The sequence below is a fragment of the Ylistrum balloti genome, unplaced genomic scaffold (genome assembly GCF_031769215.1).
Source record: "Ylistrum balloti isolate Yb309-2 unplaced genomic scaffold, AGI_CSIRO_Ybal_v1 Utg372114, whole genome shotgun sequence".
NCBI lineage: Eukaryota > Metazoa > Mollusca > Bivalvia > Pectinida > Pectinidae > Ylistrum > Ylistrum balloti.
Window position 1 is genome coordinate 18887 of NW_026783012.1, and position 20088 is coordinate 38974.

The 20088-nt window shown below is 39.6% G+C and overlaps 8 protein-coding genes and 1 non-coding gene across 9 annotated transcripts; 4 read left to right on the forward strand and 5 right to left on the reverse strand.

The window, feature by feature from the left end:
- Nucleotides 1–35: 35 nt before the first annotated feature.
- LOC132564262 (nicotinate phosphoribosyltransferase-like) lies at nt 36–1115 on the reverse strand. Its single transcript, XM_060228933.1, has one exon. The coding sequence runs from the start codon at nt 1113–1115 to the stop codon at nt 36–38; it is 1080 nt and encodes a 359-aa protein (XP_060084916.1).
- A 484-nt stretch (nt 1116–1599) lies between these two features.
- LOC132564263 (nucleoside diphosphate kinase-like) lies at nt 1600–2019 on the forward strand. The gene has a single exon (XM_060228934.1). The coding sequence runs from the start codon at nt 1600–1602 to the stop codon at nt 2017–2019; it is 420 nt and encodes a 139-aa protein (XP_060084917.1).
- Nucleotides 2020–2132: 113 nt separating this feature from the next.
- Trnac-gca (transfer RNA cysteine (anticodon GCA)) lies at nt 2133–2205 on the forward strand. Its single transcript has one exon. It is a non-coding gene; the product is annotated as a tRNA-Cys (tRNA).
- A 1163-nt stretch (nt 2206–3368) lies between these two features.
- Nucleotides 3369–3842, reverse strand: LOC132564264 (ribosomal RNA small subunit methyltransferase G-like). Its single transcript, XM_060228935.1, has one exon. The coding sequence runs from the start codon at nt 3840–3842 to the stop codon at nt 3369–3371; it is 474 nt and encodes a 157-aa protein (XP_060084918.1).
- Nucleotides 3843–6248: 2406 nt separating this feature from the next.
- LOC132564265 (DNA polymerase I-like) lies at nt 6249–8645 on the reverse strand. Its single transcript, XM_060228937.1, has one exon. It carries the CDS (start codon nt 8643–8645, stop codon nt 6249–6251), a length of 2397 nt encoding a protein of 798 aa, XP_060084920.1.
- A 4062-nt stretch (nt 8646–12707) lies between these two features.
- LOC132564266 (uncharacterized ABC transporter ATP-binding protein YnjD-like) lies at nt 12708–13361 on the forward strand. The gene has a single exon (XM_060228938.1). It carries the CDS (start codon nt 12708–12710, stop codon nt 13359–13361), a length of 654 nt encoding a protein of 217 aa, XP_060084921.1.
- A 6-nt stretch (nt 13362–13367) lies between these two features.
- Nucleotides 13368–14666, reverse strand: LOC132564267 (UDP-N-acetyl-alpha-D-glucosamine C6 dehydratase-like). The gene has a single exon (XM_060228939.1). It carries the CDS (start codon nt 14664–14666, stop codon nt 13368–13370), a length of 1299 nt encoding a protein of 432 aa, XP_060084922.1.
- A 304-nt stretch (nt 14667–14970) lies between these two features.
- LOC132564268 (probable serine/threonine-protein kinase kinX) lies at nt 14971–16425 on the forward strand. Its single transcript, XM_060228940.1, has one exon. The coding sequence runs from the start codon at nt 14971–14973 to the stop codon at nt 16423–16425; it is 1455 nt and encodes a 484-aa protein (XP_060084923.1).
- Nucleotides 16426–16541: 116 nt separating this feature from the next.
- Nucleotides 16542–18332, reverse strand: LOC132564269 (uncharacterized). The gene has a single exon (XM_060228941.1). The coding sequence runs from the start codon at nt 18330–18332 to the stop codon at nt 16542–16544; it is 1791 nt and encodes a 596-aa protein (XP_060084924.1).
- Nucleotides 18333–20088: the final 1756 nt, after the last annotated feature.

Consider the following 20088-nt stretch of genomic DNA (forward strand, 5'->3'; position numbering starts at 1 on the left):
ATAGAGGCCAAGTAGTGCGCCTATAATACTTCCCATCATAGCTCCTCCTTTCTATATGTTTCCTCTACTTTTTCCAATGTACTATCTCTAAGGGACTTTAGTTCAGTGGATATTGACACTTTATATACATGTGGGTTAAGCAGGCGCTTAAAACTGCTATCTATGCACCCTAACTGCTTCTCTACGTTGCTTCGCATGGTTTGAACATCCTCGTTATAGATTATCTCTCCTTTCTCGAAGACCTTTTGCAGCAAAGGAAACGACAGAGCATGCTTTGATAGGGTAAACTTACGATGATCCAGCAATGGGTGGTGCACTTCTGCACCAGAAAACATCTGTGGGTTTTCCTTTCCCTCCACGCTATCACTCGCAATAACATCAGCAATGTATGCTGTGTTAGAAAGATCTGCTTTATGGGAATAGTACCTAAACACTTGTTTTATACCTGGCAGGGTAGTTTTTTTAATATTATTCGATACTTTGAGCAGTCCAGTAAATGTATGCTTATTTTCGTCTTGTTTTGCACAGAGTTTATACACTCCCTCGATAGAGTTACTGATTTCATTTGATACGAGTTTTGTTCCTAGACCCCACATATCAATAGGACAATGTGCAGCAGTTAAATCAGATATTATTTCTTCGTCTAGGTTATTTGTAGCTACAATAAAGGCTTTCTCTAAACCCGAGCTGTTTAGTTTTGCACGTACAGTCCGGGACAAGTAGTCAATATCTCCACTATCTAATCGAACTCCAAAATTATTTCCCTGTTGTACCAGTGTTTTCCCCGCTTCTATTGCGTGTACTATGCCACTTTTTAAGGTATCATATGTATCTAAGAGAAATACAGCATTCTTTGGATAAAGACGGGAATAGGTATGAAAGGCATCACGCTCCGTATCAAAATTCATAACCCAAGAATGCGACATGGTTCCTATGTAGGGGATATTATAAAGCTTACTTGCTTCTACGTTAGAGCTATAGCCTATCCCGCCTATGTACGCAGCACGGCTTGCTATAAGCGCGGAGGAATGGCCCGGTGCACGTCGTAACCCTAGTTCTGCAACCGGGGTGTTTTTTGCAGCGTAGCATACGCGTGCTGCTTTTGTTGAAACCATAGTGCTATAATTTATTGTGCTTAATAAAACGCTTTCAATAAGCTGTGCCTCAATGATAGATGCATGTATGCGCATAATTGGCTCATACGGAAAGCATACCGTTCCTTCTGGCATAGACCAGATATCTCCATGAAAACGAAAATTGCTAAGATACTCAAGAAATGCAGGATGAAAGTGTGTGGTATTTTGTAAGAACTCTATGTCTTCATGGCTAAATTGAAGAGAGCGAATAGAATCCAAAACAAGCGAAAGGCCAGAAAATACTGTATATGCCCCATACGGTGCATTCCTAAAAAAAACATCAAAGACCACGTTATTATTTTTCTTTGTAAGAAAATACCCCTGCATCATTGTAAGGGAGTAGTAATCAGTGCATAGGCCAGTGGTATTTTGTTTCAATATACATAGTATAAGAGAAACACACTATTAATGCAATAGATGTCATGCAGTAGATTTTTCATACGCAAGCGTGTATAATAGAAGTATGAGTTATGAATTAGAGTTTGTTATGCTTAAACCAGGTGTGCTTGAAAAAAGAATAGTTGGACAGATTGTGCAACGTTTCGAGCAGAGAGGTTTGGAACTGAAGGCAATACGTGTATGTATGCTACGTCCCTTGCAGCTAGAAAGCTTATATAGAGAGCATAAAGACAAGGTATTCTATAACTCCTTAGTACAATACATGGGCTCTTCAAAAGTTATGCTTATGGTATGGGGTGGCTTGCAAGCTGTTGCTGTAACGAGGGCATTGGTAGGAGCAACTGATCCCCTACAAGCTACCCCGGGTTCTATTCGAGGAGATTTTGCACTAGGGATGCCAGAAAATATTGTACACGCATCAGACTCGGTGCAGAGTGCTACGCGCGAAATAAAGCTATTTTTCAAAGCTTCTGAGTTCTTATAAGTGGCTTTCTTAGTATCTCCTATAGGCGGTATTTCCTATAGGTGCTTTAGTAAATAATATATACTCAATAATATATACTCAATAATATATACTACAATAAAGATAGAAACTATGGCGTTGTACCCAAGTGGTTAAGGGAGAGGTCTGCAAAACCTTTATTCGCCGGTTCAAATCCGGCCAACGCCTTACCTTACTTCTTGCACGATACACAGCTATCTGTGTGATGATATCGATGGTATCACTGCAGTGCATGTTGTAGCATTATGATATAAAACTACAGCGATATAAACACTTATAAACACTACAGCACGTTAGAATACATACGCATACTCAATAAGTATACCATGCTCTAACTCCGGTGAAACATATGAGTATGTATTGTATTGAATAGTATCACTAAAATTATATGTTGTTCTTGTGCTAGAAATATAGTAACGCCCCGAATACCCTATAGAAATTTGCGAAAAGAGATACTCGTTAAAGCGCATGGTAAAACCAGCCCCAAATGGAACATAAGGTTCAAAACTGTAGTCAGCGTAGTTCTCAATTTCACTTTGAAAGGGGAGAAATTTTGAGTTTGCTATATTTATTCTATCAGCGCTTGAAGAGTACCTGCTTATAGTGCTTAATTGCATATGAGAACCTCCGCCTCCCTCGATGTACATAGAAAGAAGATAATGTAATCGTAGGTTGTAGCGAAGCATAAGATTAAGCGACAGTTTGTCTTTCATGGTATATAGCACTTTTTTATTTGTCATATCAATAAGAAAAATATTGCTAGTATAATCATATGCAAGACGCGCTTTAAGATCTAATTGTTCAAAAAATTGCACACCGAAAAAATACCCTAAAGATGCTGTAGAGTGTATCGATGTGGTATCGGGGTCAAAATAGTCAATTAAATTTGGATTTGATATATCTATTGTGGCGTCAGAGGCAACGGCTTGTATTCGTGTTGTAAATATAGATGCATCTGCCCCCATAAGCAACCTAAAGGATTGTGTATAAGAAGGAAAAATAGCTATGGCTAAATATAACAGTATGTATAGTTTTTTCATAATTTCTATTCTATATCTCCTCGTATATTAGTATTTTATAATAAATAATAGTATATAATCGGCAATTATCACTCTACTTTTGAGCCGTAACTGGCGTATATATTCTATATCATAATATACCAAAGAACATATTTCAAGTGTTTATTTTTCAATGCTTTGCATATTCTTGTTCTGTTTTTATAGCTCTTGTAATCAGAAATTGCTGTGTGCGAGCTGTTTTGCTTGTTGAACACAAGTAATAATGTGTTAATAGTCAGAGCATTTAGAGTGCTAGCCCCGCAGTCTCTATGCCTATATCTTTACGTGTACTATATGTCTTTCTTTTTTGTGCATGCAATGTAGCGGTACAATGTTTACTACCTTCACCAGAGCATCTAGCTCTGCAAGCTCTTCTAGAATTGTACTCTTCCTCCCTTTGTAGAGGACGAGTTCTGCAGGGGCAAGTACGTGAGCTATTTCACGTGCTACATAAGGTGTAAGAGTTCTAAATGCCCTTGCAAGAATTATGCGTTTTCCCTTATGTAAGGGTAATTCATGCCTTGTTTCCCAGTCACAGAGCTTCGTTTCAACGACTTTAATAGGAAGTTGTACAGAAAGTTCGCTTTCAATATCAGCAATTGCTGTTCTAAGAAATTGGCTTTTCCTTGGAGATTTTTCTACTAAGTACCAACATGCTGGTACCCCTAATGCATACAAATGGAGCATGAGTGGAATGCCAGGTAAGCCAGCCCCCGATCCAAGGTCTATGCATTGAATAGCACCCATCGTAGTATTGGCGCTATATGCTGCCAGCATAGTATGTAACAAGGAGTAGAGATATTGTAGCGGCGCAAGGCAATCATCAATGTGCTCGTCTATGTTTTCGTTTGGGCCTATAAGGTTGAGTTTTTTTCTGTGTACATTTAAGGTGCGTGTGTAGCAGTTGAGGCCTCTTTGGGTAACAGGGCACCGCTTCACTTGCAAAAGCTACTCTAGCTCAGAAATCTCATTGAGACCAGCGTGATGACTGTGTGTTTCTCTTGTTTTATGCGATTTAGCCTTATTATGTAGATCTGAAAGCACATTCTTGAGCTTGTGGGTAAGATTTTCTATTGCAGGGTACAATAGTTCATGGTGAGCTTCACAATGAACTTGATGCTGCTGCTTAAGATGCAGATCTACTTCTAGCTTAAACTCCTGCTTTTCCCTATGTATACGTATTTCTCCATTGACAATAAGATCGTTGAGGTAATCAAATTTAGAGAACTTCTCTTTGATAAAATCCTTGGTGGAATCACTGATGTGATAGTGAATCCCTTGTAACTTGATTTGAGATAGCATACGACACCCTTGTTCTTTATGTGTGTTGGCAGCTAGTATAGCAAGCCTTCATGTTCAGTATAGCACAATTATAGCAAGTGTTCTATTGTGCATGTTACCATGAGGGTTAACATAGTGTACTATAGTATTTTATACTGAACAATGCTATTTGTGTTATAGTAGCATGCTGTGTTATAGTAGCATGCTATGTGCGCCCGATTACCCGTAACATTGCTACGTTGTATGTTGAAGTAGAAGCAGAAGAGTATCCTAGCTCTTCTCGACTGAGATGTAGGCATCAGAGTATGCTTTATTTGCCTTTATCCAGTGTAGGAATTTCTTCCCTTCATTTTTGTTATAGTAGGGTCCTATCCTTAGTCGGTAATATAAGTTATTTTGTATATTTTTTGTAACTATCACCGCTTTAATACCTTGCATATCAAGTGTGTTGAGAACCTTCATAGCAGAATCTCTGTTGTTGGTGGAGAATACCTGTATCCAATACTTGGTGTTTGGCGAGGCGCTCGGTATGCGCTCACTCGCACTTGCGGCACTTGCGCTCTCTATGTTCTGTATGTTTTTTTCTGTTGTGCGAGAAGCGGCCTTGGTGCCAGCGTTACTTGCAGTAGAGTGAGAATGAGAGTTAGCCGTAGCGATTGCATTCGCAGTGCCAGTGTCTGTAGCTGTACTCTGCTGGCGAGGGGGTGGTGCTTCTGTAGAAGTATTTATTGCTTGTGTGTGCTCCTGAGAGCTGCCAGGGGCAAGTACTTGCCCATGCTGTATGTCTGTGGCTGTGCTTTCTTGCGTAAACCCCTGGTCTTCATTGCCGTAAATTATTACTAAATCATTCGTATCACTACTATCCTTTTGTATCAATGGCGCATCTTGTGGCGATATTGACGTAGATACTTCCTCCTGTGCTAGCACCTCTCCTTTTGGATAAAAAAGAGCCCAACCAACACCTATAACAACTGCAGTAATGGAGATAGCAATGATAAGAGAAAGTAAAAGAAATTGCTCTGAGCTCTCTTGCTTTGGGGGCTGTGCTGTATTCTGGGGAGCTGAGGGGTTGAATGAGGAGTGGGAGTCTGGATTCTTATACAATGTATCATACTGTGATGTTGCATGAGCATGCTGCTGTGCTGAGGCACTACCCTGCTGAGAGGTATTGGATGCTTGCAGAGAAGCTTGTGTGTCAATAGGGGGAGTAGGAGAAGTAAAGACAGGAGAACTGTTCTGGGAAGCAAAGGTGCTAGTAGTATTATTGCCTGCTTGTGTTCGATCTTGTTCCATATATTTCTTTCTCCAAAACTAAAATGTAGTGCTGAATATCGGTTTTGTTATGCACACGTTCAATTTCGGCATTATATGCGTTTTTATTAAGCTTTTTATCTGAGGGAATTTTCTTCTCATGCTGAAATCGTCTCCAGGTATCGATAATCCCTAATGCATCTCGCTTGAGTGCACGCATAAATCGCAGGAAAGAGTGTGTATGTAGCACAACTATTTTGTCACAGTATTTTTGAAGATCTAAATCAAACAGGAGAGCGGCATTGATTACTATGTTTTTATGGCTGCAATGTGATATATACTCTTCAATGTACTGTTTCATCCAGGGATGCACAATACGTTCTAGCATTGCTAGTTGTTTCTTATGCGAAAAGACCTTGCTCCCAAGCGCTCTTCTGTGTATCGTATTGCTTTCTAGGTGAAGTATATCGAGACCAAAGCATTCTACAAGTTTGTCTTTTTTATATTCAAGAGCCTTGTGCCCTATCTCATCAACGTGTATGCAATGAAAACCAAGTTTTTCCACAGCATAAGAAAAAGTACTCTTTCCCGAGCAATACCCCCCTGTTACGCCGAGTACCACTACTTCAGTACCCCCCAGCTATCCCCACTTTGGGCAGAAATAGAAAGGGGCGCAGAGAGTTCGTAAACTTTTGGCATTATTCTATGCAGCATAGCAAGAACGTGAGATACTTCGTTTTCAGGGCATTCCAGTAATAATTCATCGTGTATTTGCAGAATAATAGCACTTGATAGGTTTTCGGTATCTAATGCATCGCTTACCGATATCATTGCTAATTTCATAATATCAGCTGCAGATCCCTGAATAATACTATTGATTGCCATGCGGTCCGCTGCGTGTTTTAAGTTTTTATTATTGCTGTTAATGTGTTCATGGTAGCGTCTCCTACCTAAGATGGTGGTAGTATATCCAAGTGTTTCGGCATTTTGCACAACCCCCGCTATAAAATCAGTAATTTTTTCAAATTCAGTAAAATAGGAACTTATAAACTCCTTTGCTTCTTTTTGGGAGATTTTTAGCTCATTTGAAAGGCGGAAGGCAGACATTCCATATATAACACCAAAGTTAATGCTCTTTGCTATCCTCCTTTGCATGCTTGTAACGTCATTCTCAGCAACTTGGAATAGAATTGATGCGGTAAGAGTATGCACATCCACACCTTGAATAAAGGCGTCTAGTAATTTAGCGTCCTGAGAGAGATGCGCGAGGATAACTAGCTCAATTTGAGAATAGTCGGCACTTATCAGTTTCGATCCTTTAGGGGATATAAAAGCGCAGCGAATTTGCTGACCCACTGTATCTCTTACTGGAATATTTTGTAGCGCTGGGTTCGTGCTGGATATTCGACCTGTTTCCGATCCATTTTGGTTTAGACTTGTATGAACACGGCCTGTTGCTACTTGTATTTGAAGAGGGAGCGTGTCGGTGTATGTGTTTTTGTATTTATTGATATGTCTGTATCTTAAAATTTTTTCGGGGAGCATGTGCTTTGATGAAAGAAACTCCAAAGTTTGCACATCAGTGCTATAATTGCCAGTTTTAGTTTTCTTTGTGTATGGAAGTTCCAATTTTTCAAAAAGAATTTCGCCGAGTTGCTTGGGTGAATTAACATTAAATGTTTCACCACTCAGCTCGTATATCTCCTGTTCTAGTTCAAGTAGGAGCTTAGAAAATTGCTGAGAAAGTGAATACAGATACTGCCCATCAATAACTATCCCTTTCTTTTCTATTTTGGTAAGAACATAGCTAACATACATCTCTACTTTGCGGAAGGTTTCGTACATGCCTGTCTCTTCTAGTAATAAGCGGAGCTTCTGTGCAATTTCTGCCATTACAACTAATAGAGTGGAACTTTTTTTTGCAAGTGCTTCTACAGAATATTCCTCTAAGTCTTTTTCGGTAATAGCTTCAATGGAAAAATCTAAGTGCGGTGCGTAGATAGAATGTAGGCTTGCAAGGTCGTAGTGATGCTGTGCTGGGGATATCATCCACGCAGCAATAAGTATGTCAAAAAGTGCTATAGGTCTCTCGTTTGCATGAAACAGGTGGTGTTGCTTGTGTACACCTATGCTTTGAAAAATGGTAAGCGCTTGCTTAGAATCGTAAAATATCAGTTCGCAGTCCTCTGCGTCAAAAAGAATCTTTAACTCCTGTAGGGCATTGTCCTTCTTTTCTTTGCTTAAGGCATGCCATGGAAGATAATGTGTATGTGTTGACTCCACGCATACAGCAATACCATAGAGCTCTGAGTGTAAAGCTCTTTCCTTATCGAAAACCGGGTAGATATGCGCATATTTTTTCTCCAAGGCTTCTGCTGCTACTTTGCTGAGTTCTGTGGCATCATGAACGATATGTACACGTGCATCAGTGCTCTTCTTCTTTACTGTGCTGCTTGTATGTTTCTTATTCTTATCATCTAGCGATTTAATATCATGCTCTGCTAGAATTTCTGCTACATTTTCCCAAAGCAAGGAAGGGTAGTCAGCAGAAAAATCTGAGGGCATGGGGATGTTTTTATTGAGCTGAACAAGTGTGTAGCTTAGCTGTGCTAGCTCGCGAGAAGTACTAAGTTTCTTTCTCCATGCCTCTTTTATAGAATTCAAGTTTTCAAAAATACCATCTAGGTTCTTATATTTTTGCAGTAGGGATGCGGCTGTCTTAGGTCCTATACCAGCAACCCCTGGAATATTGTCACTACTATCTCCAATAAGAGCAAGGTAGTCATGAATTTGTGCAGCACCAATACCGTAGTTTTCTTCTACCCATGCCTCATCCACGTGTATCCAATCGACACTTTTTGAGCTTGGTCTTAATATTTGTATATTTTCTCCTATAAGCTGGAAGAGATCCTTATCAGAACTGATAATCACCACTCCTGTTCCTTGTTTCTTTGTATCTTCTACCAGTGAGGCGATAATATCATCAGCTTCAAAACCATCGATGCTTATATGAGGCATCTTCATCTGTTCAATAATATGGGTAATGATTTTAATTTGATGCGATAAATCTTCAGGGGTTTTCTGTCTATTCGATTTATATTCTGGGTATATTTTTTTACGCTCTAGTGGAGCGCTTGAGTCAAGAGCTATTACTAATTGCTCTACTTTATATTCTTGATAGATTTTTTTTATGCTTTGGAAGAAACCAAAAATCGCAGATGTATTTTCCCCCTTTGAATTTCTCAGTGGATTTCTAATATGTGCGTAGTATGATCGAAAAATCAACCCATGCCCATCTATAATAAAAAAAGGGATGCTCATTGCAATTTCTATTATACTAAAAACATGAAGAAAAAAGCCCGCGCTCAACACCGAAGAGCTACACAGAATGCACATAATGTGACCAAGCAAGCCACAGGAAATGCAAAAGAAAAAAGAACACAGCAGGAACATACACAAAAACATAATGCGTCTGCATCTACAGCTAAGAAGCCATGGAACAGCAAGAAGAAACCCTTTAAGTCTATCCTGGATTTTATACAACAAAAAAACAACCCTATCCCAACCCCAAAATACAGCCATTACCCCGAAAACGCTATCCCCAATATAGTAAAACCAGAAGCATCTCAGAAGCTGATATCGAGTAAAACAGGCAAGGCAATCGAGGATGTACAAACAGCTATGGGAACAGAAGAGCCAGATGGAATAGTGAGTTTTGAAGAAGCGCTAGAGCACATCAAAGCTTCTACAAAATTGGAAGCTGAAGAAGAGCTGGTGTACATAGGATCAGGAAACTTTGCTGTTGTCTCGTATGAAAAAGAGCAGAAAAAAATATTCATACGTAGAAAGATAGAGTTTGAAAACACAGGTCTACAACGAGCATGGAAGGAAAAGCAGCTGTACAAAATTAGCAGTGTGGAAATACACGAAGCAAAATCTCTTTCACAGCTTTATTCTAAAGAAGAACTAGAAGAATTTATGAAACTATACTCATAATATGGTATACTTGTTTACATATTATAAATGAGAAGTATATGCCAATAACATAAACGAGGATATCGAAAGGATAGCGTGCACATATGACATACAACAAACAATATTTTAGCAGAGCACTCCTGCTTCTCCTGCTTCTATTTCCTTTATTCTTTCTTTCTTGCAGAAAAAACGTGTCTGCTTTTAACGTTTTTACCGCTGATTGGGAGCTGATAGAAGAAAGCGCTAGAGGTAAAACCGTATATTTCAATGCATGGGGTGGCTCTACGCAGATTAACCAGTATATTGCATGGGTAGCTGAGCGCGTAAAAGAGAAGCATGACATCAATCTTGTTCACGTTCTTGTGCAGGACAGTCTCAATGTTGCAAGAAGAATACAGCAAGAAAAAGCATCCGGACTTACAAAGAAGGGAAGTGTAGATTTATTCTGGCTTAATGGAAATTCATTCCAGCTTCTCAAAGAAAATAATCTGTTCTTGGGCAAGATACTCGATCTGCTTCCCAATAAAAGATATCTTGATAAGAATAACCCAGTACTGTTTGAGGATTTTACTGTTCCTACAGAAGGATTAGAGGTGCCATGGGGCACTGCCCAGCTTGGATTTTTTCACAGGTCAGATAAGGTTCCCCCATTTCATACTCTCGAAGAGCTAGAGTCAGTTGTAAAGAAGCACCCCCTGCTCTTTACGTATCCATCGCCCGAATTAGATTTTACAGGGAGAACATTCATCAAGAATCTTATCTATATTTTTGCAGAGGAGAAAGACATTTTCTATCTTCCCTACGATGACGCTGACAGTGCACACACAGCGGCTGTAACACGTAATGGCACTTGGAAGTATCTTGATGCTCTGCATCCGTATTTTTGGCGTAATGGAGAAAGATTCCCGAACTCATATTCAGAGATGATAACCCTCTTCAAGGACTCAGAACTAGAGTACGGCATTACATTCAATCCATATGATGCGGTAAATCGAGTGCTTATAGGAGAATTCTCTAGTGATGTTCGCATGTTTCTTATAGATGAAGGTACAGTAGCTAACGCACATTTTTTGACCGTGCCCTTTAACTCTTCGGTAAGCGATGCAGCGCTTGTGGTAATCAATTATCTCCTCTCGCCAGAAGCACAGGCACGAAAGGCACATCCCAAATACTGGGGTGACCCTAGCGTGCTCGATAGAGACAGTATGACAACTTCTGAGAAGGAGTTCTTTAGAAATGCAGCGTCTACTCACCCAGCATCACCGCCAGCATCTCTTGGAAAAAACACCGTGAAAGAATTTCATAGTAGTTGGGAAAAGGTAATCCAGGAATATTGGAAGGAAAGATACATCTCGTCTCGGGCACAGTAACACTGCAGTGCACTGCTTAAGATAAAGATGTTCTATCATAGGTGCTTGTGGAAAATCTAACACTTACTTCTCAAAAGATGCACAGGGTACCACTATACATACTACTGTTTGTTTTTATGCTACCGTTTGCTGGCGGTATGATACACATGTTCTTAGCATGCGTTGGGGTTACCCCAATTTGGCGTGCAGAGAGCACTGTATCGCTTGGCACAGTCTTTTCTAGTTCCATTATATATAGACAGCTACTCTATACATTTTTCCGTGCAAATCTTATAGCGATCGTGTTATTTGTATCTGTGTTTTTTTTAGGATACTTGCTATGCAGACGTTATAAAAAAAGACAAAATAAATTTTATATCTATTTCTTATCTATACCTCATGTTTCTTTGGCGTTAGGATTTTCGTTTCTTATTATGCCATCAGGTTTTTTCTTTCGTTCCTTGTCATTATTTACACATATTAACCCACGTACATTTGACACCATTCATGATGATTTTGGCATAGCTATGTCTGTGGTTGTTATTATAAAATTACTTGCTTTTATTATATTTGTTGTTATCGCTGCTTTGCAGGACTATGATTTTCAGTATCAAATATTGCAATCTAAGCTATTAGGGTATAATAGCATGCAAAGCTGGACCTTTATTGTTTTTCCACAGTTGCTCCCTAAAATGTTTGTGCCGTTTCTTATCTCAGTAGCATATGCTCTTGCTCCTGTTGATATTTCTATGATATTAGGACCTCGAAGCCCTTCGTCTTTTGATGTTATTATTCAGGAATTTCTACTGTCTGTGCATTACGAGAATTTTGTTATAGCTCATATACTCTGTGTTGCGTTATATATTGTCAGTGTAGCAAGCATTGGTATTTGGTACAGTGTATTTTACTTTGTAAAAAAAGTGTTAAGCCGTGGGTATATGCATCCACGTATTTTATTTAGAAATGATAAAAGGGCAGCAAGACTAAGCCATGCTCTTTTTATATTTTTTCTTGGTATTAGCATACTCTCTACGTTTATGTTACTCATATGGAGTTTTGTAGTTCGCTGGGATTTTCCAAACATCCTTCCTAATGTTGTAGGATTGCTTCAGACCCCCTCCTATGTATCCCGTTTTATGGGTTCTATAGGTACTTCACTGCTTATTGCACTGCTAAGCACCCTTATTTCTACAGTAATCGTGCTTATTCTGCTTGAGCAGCTGCATTATAATAACTGGAAACACCAGTTCATTGTGTTGGGATTTTTTATGCTTCCCATTCTTATTCCAAGCATAGTCTACATTTCAGGCGCACATATGTTTTTTCTTATCCTACGTATTAATGGCAGTATTTTTGCCCTTATATGGTCGCATGCACTAAGAATAGTGCCGTACATGCTTCTTTTTCTGTACGGAACATTTAAGACATATAATACCTATTTTGTAACGCAGGGAAAACTACTTGGAAAAAGCTACATAAATATCTTTTTCCGCATTAAACTTCCCATGCTAAGCACAGTTGTAGGATATTCTATGCTCCTGGGGGTATTGGTAAGCATTGCAGAATATGTAAGCACTCAGTACATTGGAGAAGGACGTTGGGAAACAGCAACAGTGCTTGCTGTAGTTCTGCATTCAGGAACTAGTCGTCAAATTATGAGTATATCAGGTGTTCTATTGATAGCACTTAATCTTGCAGTGCTTACTTTTGGTATGCTTATAGAAAGATTTCAAAAAGGTGTTCGGAAGGTGCGTGTATGAGTGCTTTGTTAGAGAATATTACTATCTCTTTGCGAACCTCTCGTGCTCAACCTCAACATATATTAATACAAAACCTTAGCCTTGCTATAGAGGATGGATCGGTGCTTACTGTTATGGGTAATAGTGGATCGGGAAAAAGCTCTCTTCTTAACTTTATCACTGGTGTTATAGATACGCATGCATTTGACTGTGAAGGAAGGGTAATTGTAGATGGGAGAAACCTCTGCCAAGTTCCAACAGAAAAAAGAAAGATTGGTTTTCTTTCCCAAGAAGGACTACTCTTCCCTCATATGACTGTAAGAGAGAATTTGCTGTATGCTGTACCAAACGCCTTGAAGAAGGAAGAAAAAAAAATCGTAGTACAAAACACCCTAGAAGACGCTAAATTACCCCATAGACTGGCATCTGTATACCCGCATACCTTATCAGGAGGTCAGCAGGCACGACTGGCACTTGCGAGGACATTGCTTTCGAAGCCACGCATGCTACTTTTGGACGAGCCCTTTTCGAAATTGGATACAGACCTTAGGGCAGCAATACGAGAATGGGTGTGGGGGAAAATAGAAGAAAATACCATTCCAGCAATCTTAGTAAGTCATGATCTCAATGATGTATACAGCTTGAAACTATTGCACACAATAGCTCACTAGCCTTGCTTATAGCTTCTGCTTCCGCATAGCAAAAGAAGGAATATGATTGTTCAGATAAGAAATAAGCGACTCTAATGAACGGTATTGTTCGGGTTTTGATGAATCGTAAAAGCATACTGATTCTAGATTTTTTAGCAAGGAATTGATATCGGTAATATTATTCTGCGTGTGGTCATGTGTAATTGAGAATACTGAGGGTAGTGTAGTGCTTTCTTTCTTCTCATGTTCAGCGCATATGATTTCTTCTAATTTCTCGCCAGCACGTAGCCCTAGCTCTTTAATATCTATTGTTTTCTGAGTATCTTTTATGTGTAACGCAGCAATCTTCGCTACAAAATCGTCTATACGTAGTTTTATTTCAGAAACTAAGATAAAGAGCTGTACACGCTTTGCGTGGTACTGTTGGTAAAGCTGGAGCATAGACGATGCTATCTCAGAGCAGTGTGTGAAATAGCGAAGACAGCGGGCATCAGTAATGGCAACGCTACTGTTTTCTACTATCTGCTCCTCAAACACTGAGATCACGCTGCCGCGTGACGCAAGTATATTGGCAAAGCGAACAATTATGATGTTGGGGCGTGGGTATTGAGAGCACAAAAGTAATTCTTCACATATAAGCTTGCTTGCACCGTATATGGAAATTGGCTCACATGCCTTGTCTGTAGATGGAAAAATGAAAGAAGAAACAGATGCTTCATGAGCGGCGTCTAGCAGAAATCGTGTAGCAAAAACATTAGATGCCAGCCCAATAAATGGAGCAGATTCAACTAAATCAACATGCTTATAGGCCGCTGCATGGATGATAATGTCGGGGCGTATGTCAGCAATAGTGCGCATCACCATATTTCTTTCTAAGAGCTCGCATAATACAGGATGGCAGCGTATTTGCGTCCCCACCCCCAAGCTTTGAAATTTCTTCATTCTCTGCACAGTAAGAAAAATACTATACTCTCCGTGCCCAAGAAGATATACATCACTTATATTAGTGTGTAGTAATTGAATGGCGAGTTCGCTTCCTAGCGTTCCGCCAGCTCCAGTAATAAGAACGCGTTTATTGTCAAGGGAACTGAGTAGGTTTCCGTTTATAGGAATCGCGTTATTCTTAAATAACACATCCTGCAGTTCTAGGATTTTGCAGTGTACATATTTAGGTTCTTCAATGTCGCTAAAGACCCTGGGGAGCACGCGGACAGTCATATGAGGTTGGGTACATTGCATGGTATACAAGTCTTGTAAGGTGTTTTGAGTAAGTTCGGTGCAGATAATACACTCTCTTTTGAGGTATCCATGAGGTTTTTCCTGCATAGCTGCTAAAGAAAAGGGGAGAACCTGCACTCCATGTATATGTGATCTGTGTGCTATATCAGTGCTTAAGAAAAAAAAAGAACGTGAAGGATATTTTTGCAAAAGATCACAGAGTAAAGATTCTGCTGCCTTGTTGGTGCCGATAATATAGTATTCTGTCATCTTCTGTTATCATAATATAGTAAATGTAGAGTATGGGAGTAAATAGCCATATTATACATAGCTTAGAATAGAAGTAACAATATAATTTTTAACTTTATTTGTAGATGATTTATACCGATTACGTAGTAAGGAAACTGTACTTATGAAGCCCAACTATCGACCTTTGTGTTCTTTTCTCATACTATTGCTGCCTGCGTTTTTGTACACAGCAGAGATCAATGCACAGAGCGAAGGCATTATAGTTGCTCCTGGCAAAAGATCGCAACCAGATGTGGTTCCTTTGGGGGAGTTTGTTTACTTAGAATCAGATCTCATTCGTGATACCGCCCCATCTGACGATATTTTTCATGCAGTAGCTCCAAATAAAGAAGTATATACATATTCCCATTCACCTGATAGGGACGCTGAAGAAGAAAATATACCAAACATCGACGGCTATGTGCCTTCTCATACCCCTCAAGCAGATGTAGATACCGCAGCAACAGCAGAAGATGCTCCAACACAGGCGTCTTCTCTAGAAGAGCAAAACACCAAAGAGGCAGCAGAAGAGAGCGATCCCCTCATAGCAGAATTGGAAGAGGGATCAACAGACCTACCTCCTCAAAATGAAATTACTACTGTTCCTAATGCTATAAATGTAGACCAGAAACCCGAAAACTTTCCCTTGAAGCCAGATTCAATTAGCATGGAAGATGAACCCAGTAATCTCCCTATAATGCCACAGAAGAATCCTGAATTAGAGGAAAAAAAACCAGGCGATATTCCCCAGCAAGTTGAGCTAGACAGTACACCTTCTGATGCAGAGCCCAAACAAGTACCAGGAACTCCGCCAGATACGCAATTTGAAATAGAAACCACCACACCATCCTTTCCTCCACTTCCCATACCCTCTGAGGAACACAACGAAGATATAGCCCCCAGTGCTACACCAGATGACATGCGTCCAGAACCTATTGAAGAACCTGTTGAGGAAACCCAACCAGAATTTACCCCAGAGTTCAATGAAGATATAGCCCCCAGTGCTACACCAGATGACATGCGTCCAGAACCTATTGAAGAACCTGTTGAGGAAACCCAACCAGAATTTACCCCAGAGTTCAACGAGGCACCTGAAACACTAGATGTACCAAGTGCAGAAGAAGTAGTACCTGAGCTTATTATAGACACTAGCCCCAAGATTGAAGAATCCTCCCCCGAACCCACAGTAGAAGAAAGTAGCCCTGAAGTAATCGAAGAAGAGCAGCCTACAGAAGCACCTGAGGAGGCACCTGAACCTACGCAGGCAATAGAACAAGACATAGAAGATCCAACTGCATTTGAAGAGACAAGCAGCATAGAACAGTTAGCTACACTAGGTGCTAAACGTTTTATTCAAGTACTTAGCAATAAAAGTTATGCTGCTATAGAAGATGCTGCGAAGCAAGAGATTTTAAGAGCTAAAGAGCAGAATTCACAATTATCAATATATAAGCAAGAGGGTTCAGATTTTTATAGATTGCTGATAGGACCGCTACGTCATGAAGAATTAGGGGTAGAATTGCTTTATTGGAGAAAGCATGGATTTCTAGATGCATATGTTATCTATGGGGATAAATAAGATATGCATCTCCCTGCAATAGGTGCGCTATACTTTAGTGAGCGCCACACTTGTTTATATAAGTAGAATGCAATATAAGTAGCACCAAGTTAGCGCCAAGTGCCATGCTAGTAATTTTAATTTGCTAGTAATTTTTGTATTTCTTTTGCGTACTCTTTATGTATGTAATATCTTTTAATTTTAAGCGTCTGAGTTAATTCTTTTCCTACAGTAAAAGAAGTGTGTATAAGGGTGAATTGTAGTATCTTTTCGTATGCGCTCAATGTTCTGGATATCTTTTCCAGCTCACTTTGTATTACATTCCTTATTTGCTGATCATTATATAGAACTTCAATTTCATCGTTTACTATGCCCAGTTCCTGTGCCTTTTTTTGCAACATTTCCTTATTGGGCACAATAAGTGCAGATAAGAATTTTTTATCCTGTCCTAGAACTACAACGTTATCAATATACGGCGATTGGAGTACAGTGTTTTCTACAAACTCCGGTTCTATATTTTTTCCATTGCTAAGTACAATGGTGTTTTTCTCTCTTCCGATTATTTTAATATCTCCCTTTGGCGACATCACCACTATATCCCCTGTGTTTAACCACCCATCTTTAGAAAGCACTTCAGACGTTGCTTTTGGGTTGTTGTAGTACCCCGCCATAACTTGGTCGCATTTAACATGCAAAACACCTTTTTTTCCTGCTTTTACAGGGTATCCATATTCATCTAAGACTTTATACTCCACATCTTTCAGTATTTTTCCTACACCATTGTATTCGGGGCGGTATTCGTTACGAACCGCTAGGACAGGGGAGGTTTCGGTAAGTCCGTAGCCATTGAGTAGCTTAATATTTGCTGCTTGGAAAAAGTCGTCAACACCTTGTACCAGCGAACCCCCACCCGATATCCCACACTTAAAATTAGGTCCAAGTAATTTTCGAATTTTCTTAAACACAAGTAAATCAAGCACAGCACGAATAGGGAAGAGAAGGTAGTACAGAGGATACCCTACAGCCTTTTCAATAAATCGAATACGATTAGCAGGGGTAAACGCAGGAATTGTTGCGTTTTTCAGATGTTTAATATAGGAATGCATCTTCCCAACAAATACCCCACTGGCAAAAAACAGTTTTTTGATAGGGGAGCCCTGTGAAACTTTTCTTTTTACAGCCTGATATACCCCTTCCCAAATGCGTGGTACCGAAGTAAGAAATGAAGGCTGTATATTTTTTATGTCTTCTAAAAACACAGAACCTATTGGTTTAGAGTACGCAAGACCCGCCCCAACGCATATTGTAATGTAGTTTACCTCCCTCTCAAAGATATGCCAAATAGGAAGTATGGTAAGGAGTATGTCTTTTGGATTAAGGCTTATCCGTTCTGGTACTACACGGTCTATTTGAAAAAGAAAGTTCCTATGGGTAATGCACGCTCCTTTTGGTTCATTAGTGGTGCCAGAGGTATATATTATTGTTGCAATATCGTCCAACTCCACTTTTTCAATCTTTTTTTCCATCATCTGTTCTTCTTGGGAGGAAATACTTGTTTTGGCGATATCCGCATAGTGAATAATTTTTGTAACAGTTTTTACTTTTGTTATTTTTTGCTTCGTTGCCGGATCAATTATAATAATAAACTTTAATTTTTTACAGAATGCAGGGCACTCTTTGTTAAGTGCAAGAAAAGAATCAATGTTTTCAAATATTACCCCTTTTACTTTTGCATGCTGCAAGATAAATGCTATCTCGCTTAGTTTTGTGTCTGTACCCCTCGGAACATCCACTGCCCCTAAAGACAGAATAGATAAATCGCATTCAAGCCATTCTTTTCTATTATCACAAATAAGCCCAATATGATCACCACTTTTCACGCCACAGTGCTTGGCAAGAAAATGAGCGGTTTTTAGTACATCCTTCATAAAAGCAGCGTAAGTGATAGGTGTGTATTTTTGATTGTCTGTTTTTGAATAACAGATGGTGTTGTCAGGGTATGTTTTGCTTATCTGCCATACCCTTTGTGGGATTGATGTATACATTACTCCTCCTTATATCCCAAGATGTAACTTTTATGCCGAGGTACCACCTTCGTTGCTTACAATGCACATCCACTGTGCTTCTGCAGCAAGAACGTTTGTAGTATTATGGTACGTCTTCCCTTTCTGAGAGATAACTCTTGTCCCAATCTTATTATTTTCAATTTCAAATCTTACCTGGTCCTTGGGATACACAGGCTTTCGAAATTTAACGTTGCTTACAGTTGCGAGAAAAAAAAGCATATTTGCAGAGTCCTCGCTAAGGGACATAATCCCAGCCCCGCCACATTGAGCCATAGCCTCTATGAGAATAACACCAGGAACAATAGGGTGATTAGGGAAGTGCCCAGGGAAAAAGAATTCAGTGACGGTAAATGTTTTTATCCCAACTATTCTTTCCTTGCTACACTCGATTAATTCGTCAACAAACAAAAAAGGGCTACGATGCGGTATTAAATCTACTACTTCTCTCATATATATATTATAACATAATTACAGTATGTATGTAGTTGCTTCGAAAACATGCCGCGGTATAGTAGTATATGTTGCTCCAATGGGGGAGATACATAAAAAAGTTGGAATATATACCGAGCAAGGTCTTCTGTATGCTGTTCTTTACGGTGCAAGAAAGAGTCGCGACCTTAATAAGCGAACCCTATCCCATCTCCTCATGGGAAATTTTACGCTCATTCAAAGAAAGAAGGGGATTACAATTAGCGAAATAGATGTGTACAGTCATGCTTTTGCATTAAGCGATTCGCTTCCCACGTACTATACAGCATGTGTATATGCAGATATTGTAAGAAGGCTAGTTGGGGCAGATCACCGCAAGCAGTTTAAGACCATTGTAGAGAGTGTTCTATGTGCCATAGAATACAAAGAACTGTACTGGAGAGAAACACTTGCGGTGTTTCTTTGGCAGAGCTTAAGAAATAATGGCTGGCAACCTCAGCTCCCTTCGGCATATAGTAACGCGGGTAGCGTTAGTGTCATTCTTGACTACTCAGGCAATGTTACAATTGAAGATACAAGGAGACCTTTGCGTAAAACAAGTGCAACTGCAGCAATAAGCATGCATAATTACACTCAGGCATACACTATGGCACACGAGCTCCTACATGCCCTCAATGTAGCACAAGGAAAAAAAATAGTAGAGCAAGTTATGCTGCTTTCAAAAATTTCCCTCCCCATTCTACAGAGCTTTATTCTCTACCTTATGAATCTTTGGCAAAGTTTGCTAGAAAAGAAAATAGAGATTTTCCGCTTTATTGTAGGATATGTATAAATCAATTTCAGTTCTGGAATGTATAATATAACGTAATGGATTGGATAAAAAGAGAAGTAAATAAAGAAATAGTAATACAACTGCATAAAGAACTAGGGATTCCCTTGCCTCTTGCAACTGTCCTTGTAAGGAGGGGAGTTATGTCCAAGGAAGAACTCCCCTTCTTTATTGAAGATGATAGTGCGTTTCTTCATAATCCATTTCTGTTTAGCAATATGGAGCAGGCTGTAGACAGGATACTCAAAGCCGCAGAAGAACAAGAAAAAGTGCTTGTGTTTGGCGACAAGGATGTGGATGGCATTACTGGAACTACAATACTTGTAAAGGCACTCAGAAAACTACACATAGATGTTCAAT

What these genes read in the sequence shown, in the direction of transcription:
- LOC132564265 (XM_060228937.1), bottom strand. Translation starts at nt 8,645, where the DNA reads ATGCCTCATATAAGCATCGATGGTTTTGAAGCTGATGATATTATCGCC.
- LOC132564266 (XM_060228938.1), top strand. Translation starts at nt 12,708, where the DNA reads ATGAGTGCTTTGTTAGAGAATATTACTATCTCTTTGCGAACCTCTCGT.
- LOC132564262 (XM_060228933.1), bottom strand. Translation starts at nt 1,115, where the DNA reads ATGGTTTCAACAAAAGCAGCACGCGTATGCTACGCTGCAAAAAACACC.
- LOC132564264 (XM_060228935.1), bottom strand. Translation starts at nt 3,842, where the DNA reads ATGGGTGCTATTCAATGCATAGACCTTGGATCGGGGGCTGGCTTACCT.
- LOC132564269 (XM_060228941.1), bottom strand. Translation starts at nt 18,332, where the DNA reads ATGAAGGATGTACTAAAAACCGCTCATTTTCTTGCCAAGCACTGTGGC.
- LOC132564267 (XM_060228939.1), bottom strand. Translation starts at nt 14,666, where the DNA reads ATGCAGGAAAAACCTCATGGATACCTCAAAAGAGAGTGTATTATCTGC.
- LOC132564263 (XM_060228934.1), top strand. Translation starts at nt 1,600, where the DNA reads ATGAGTTATGAATTAGAGTTTGTTATGCTTAAACCAGGTGTGCTTGAA.
- LOC132564268 (XM_060228940.1), top strand. Translation starts at nt 14,971, where the DNA reads ATGAAGCCCAACTATCGACCTTTGTGTTCTTTTCTCATACTATTGCTG.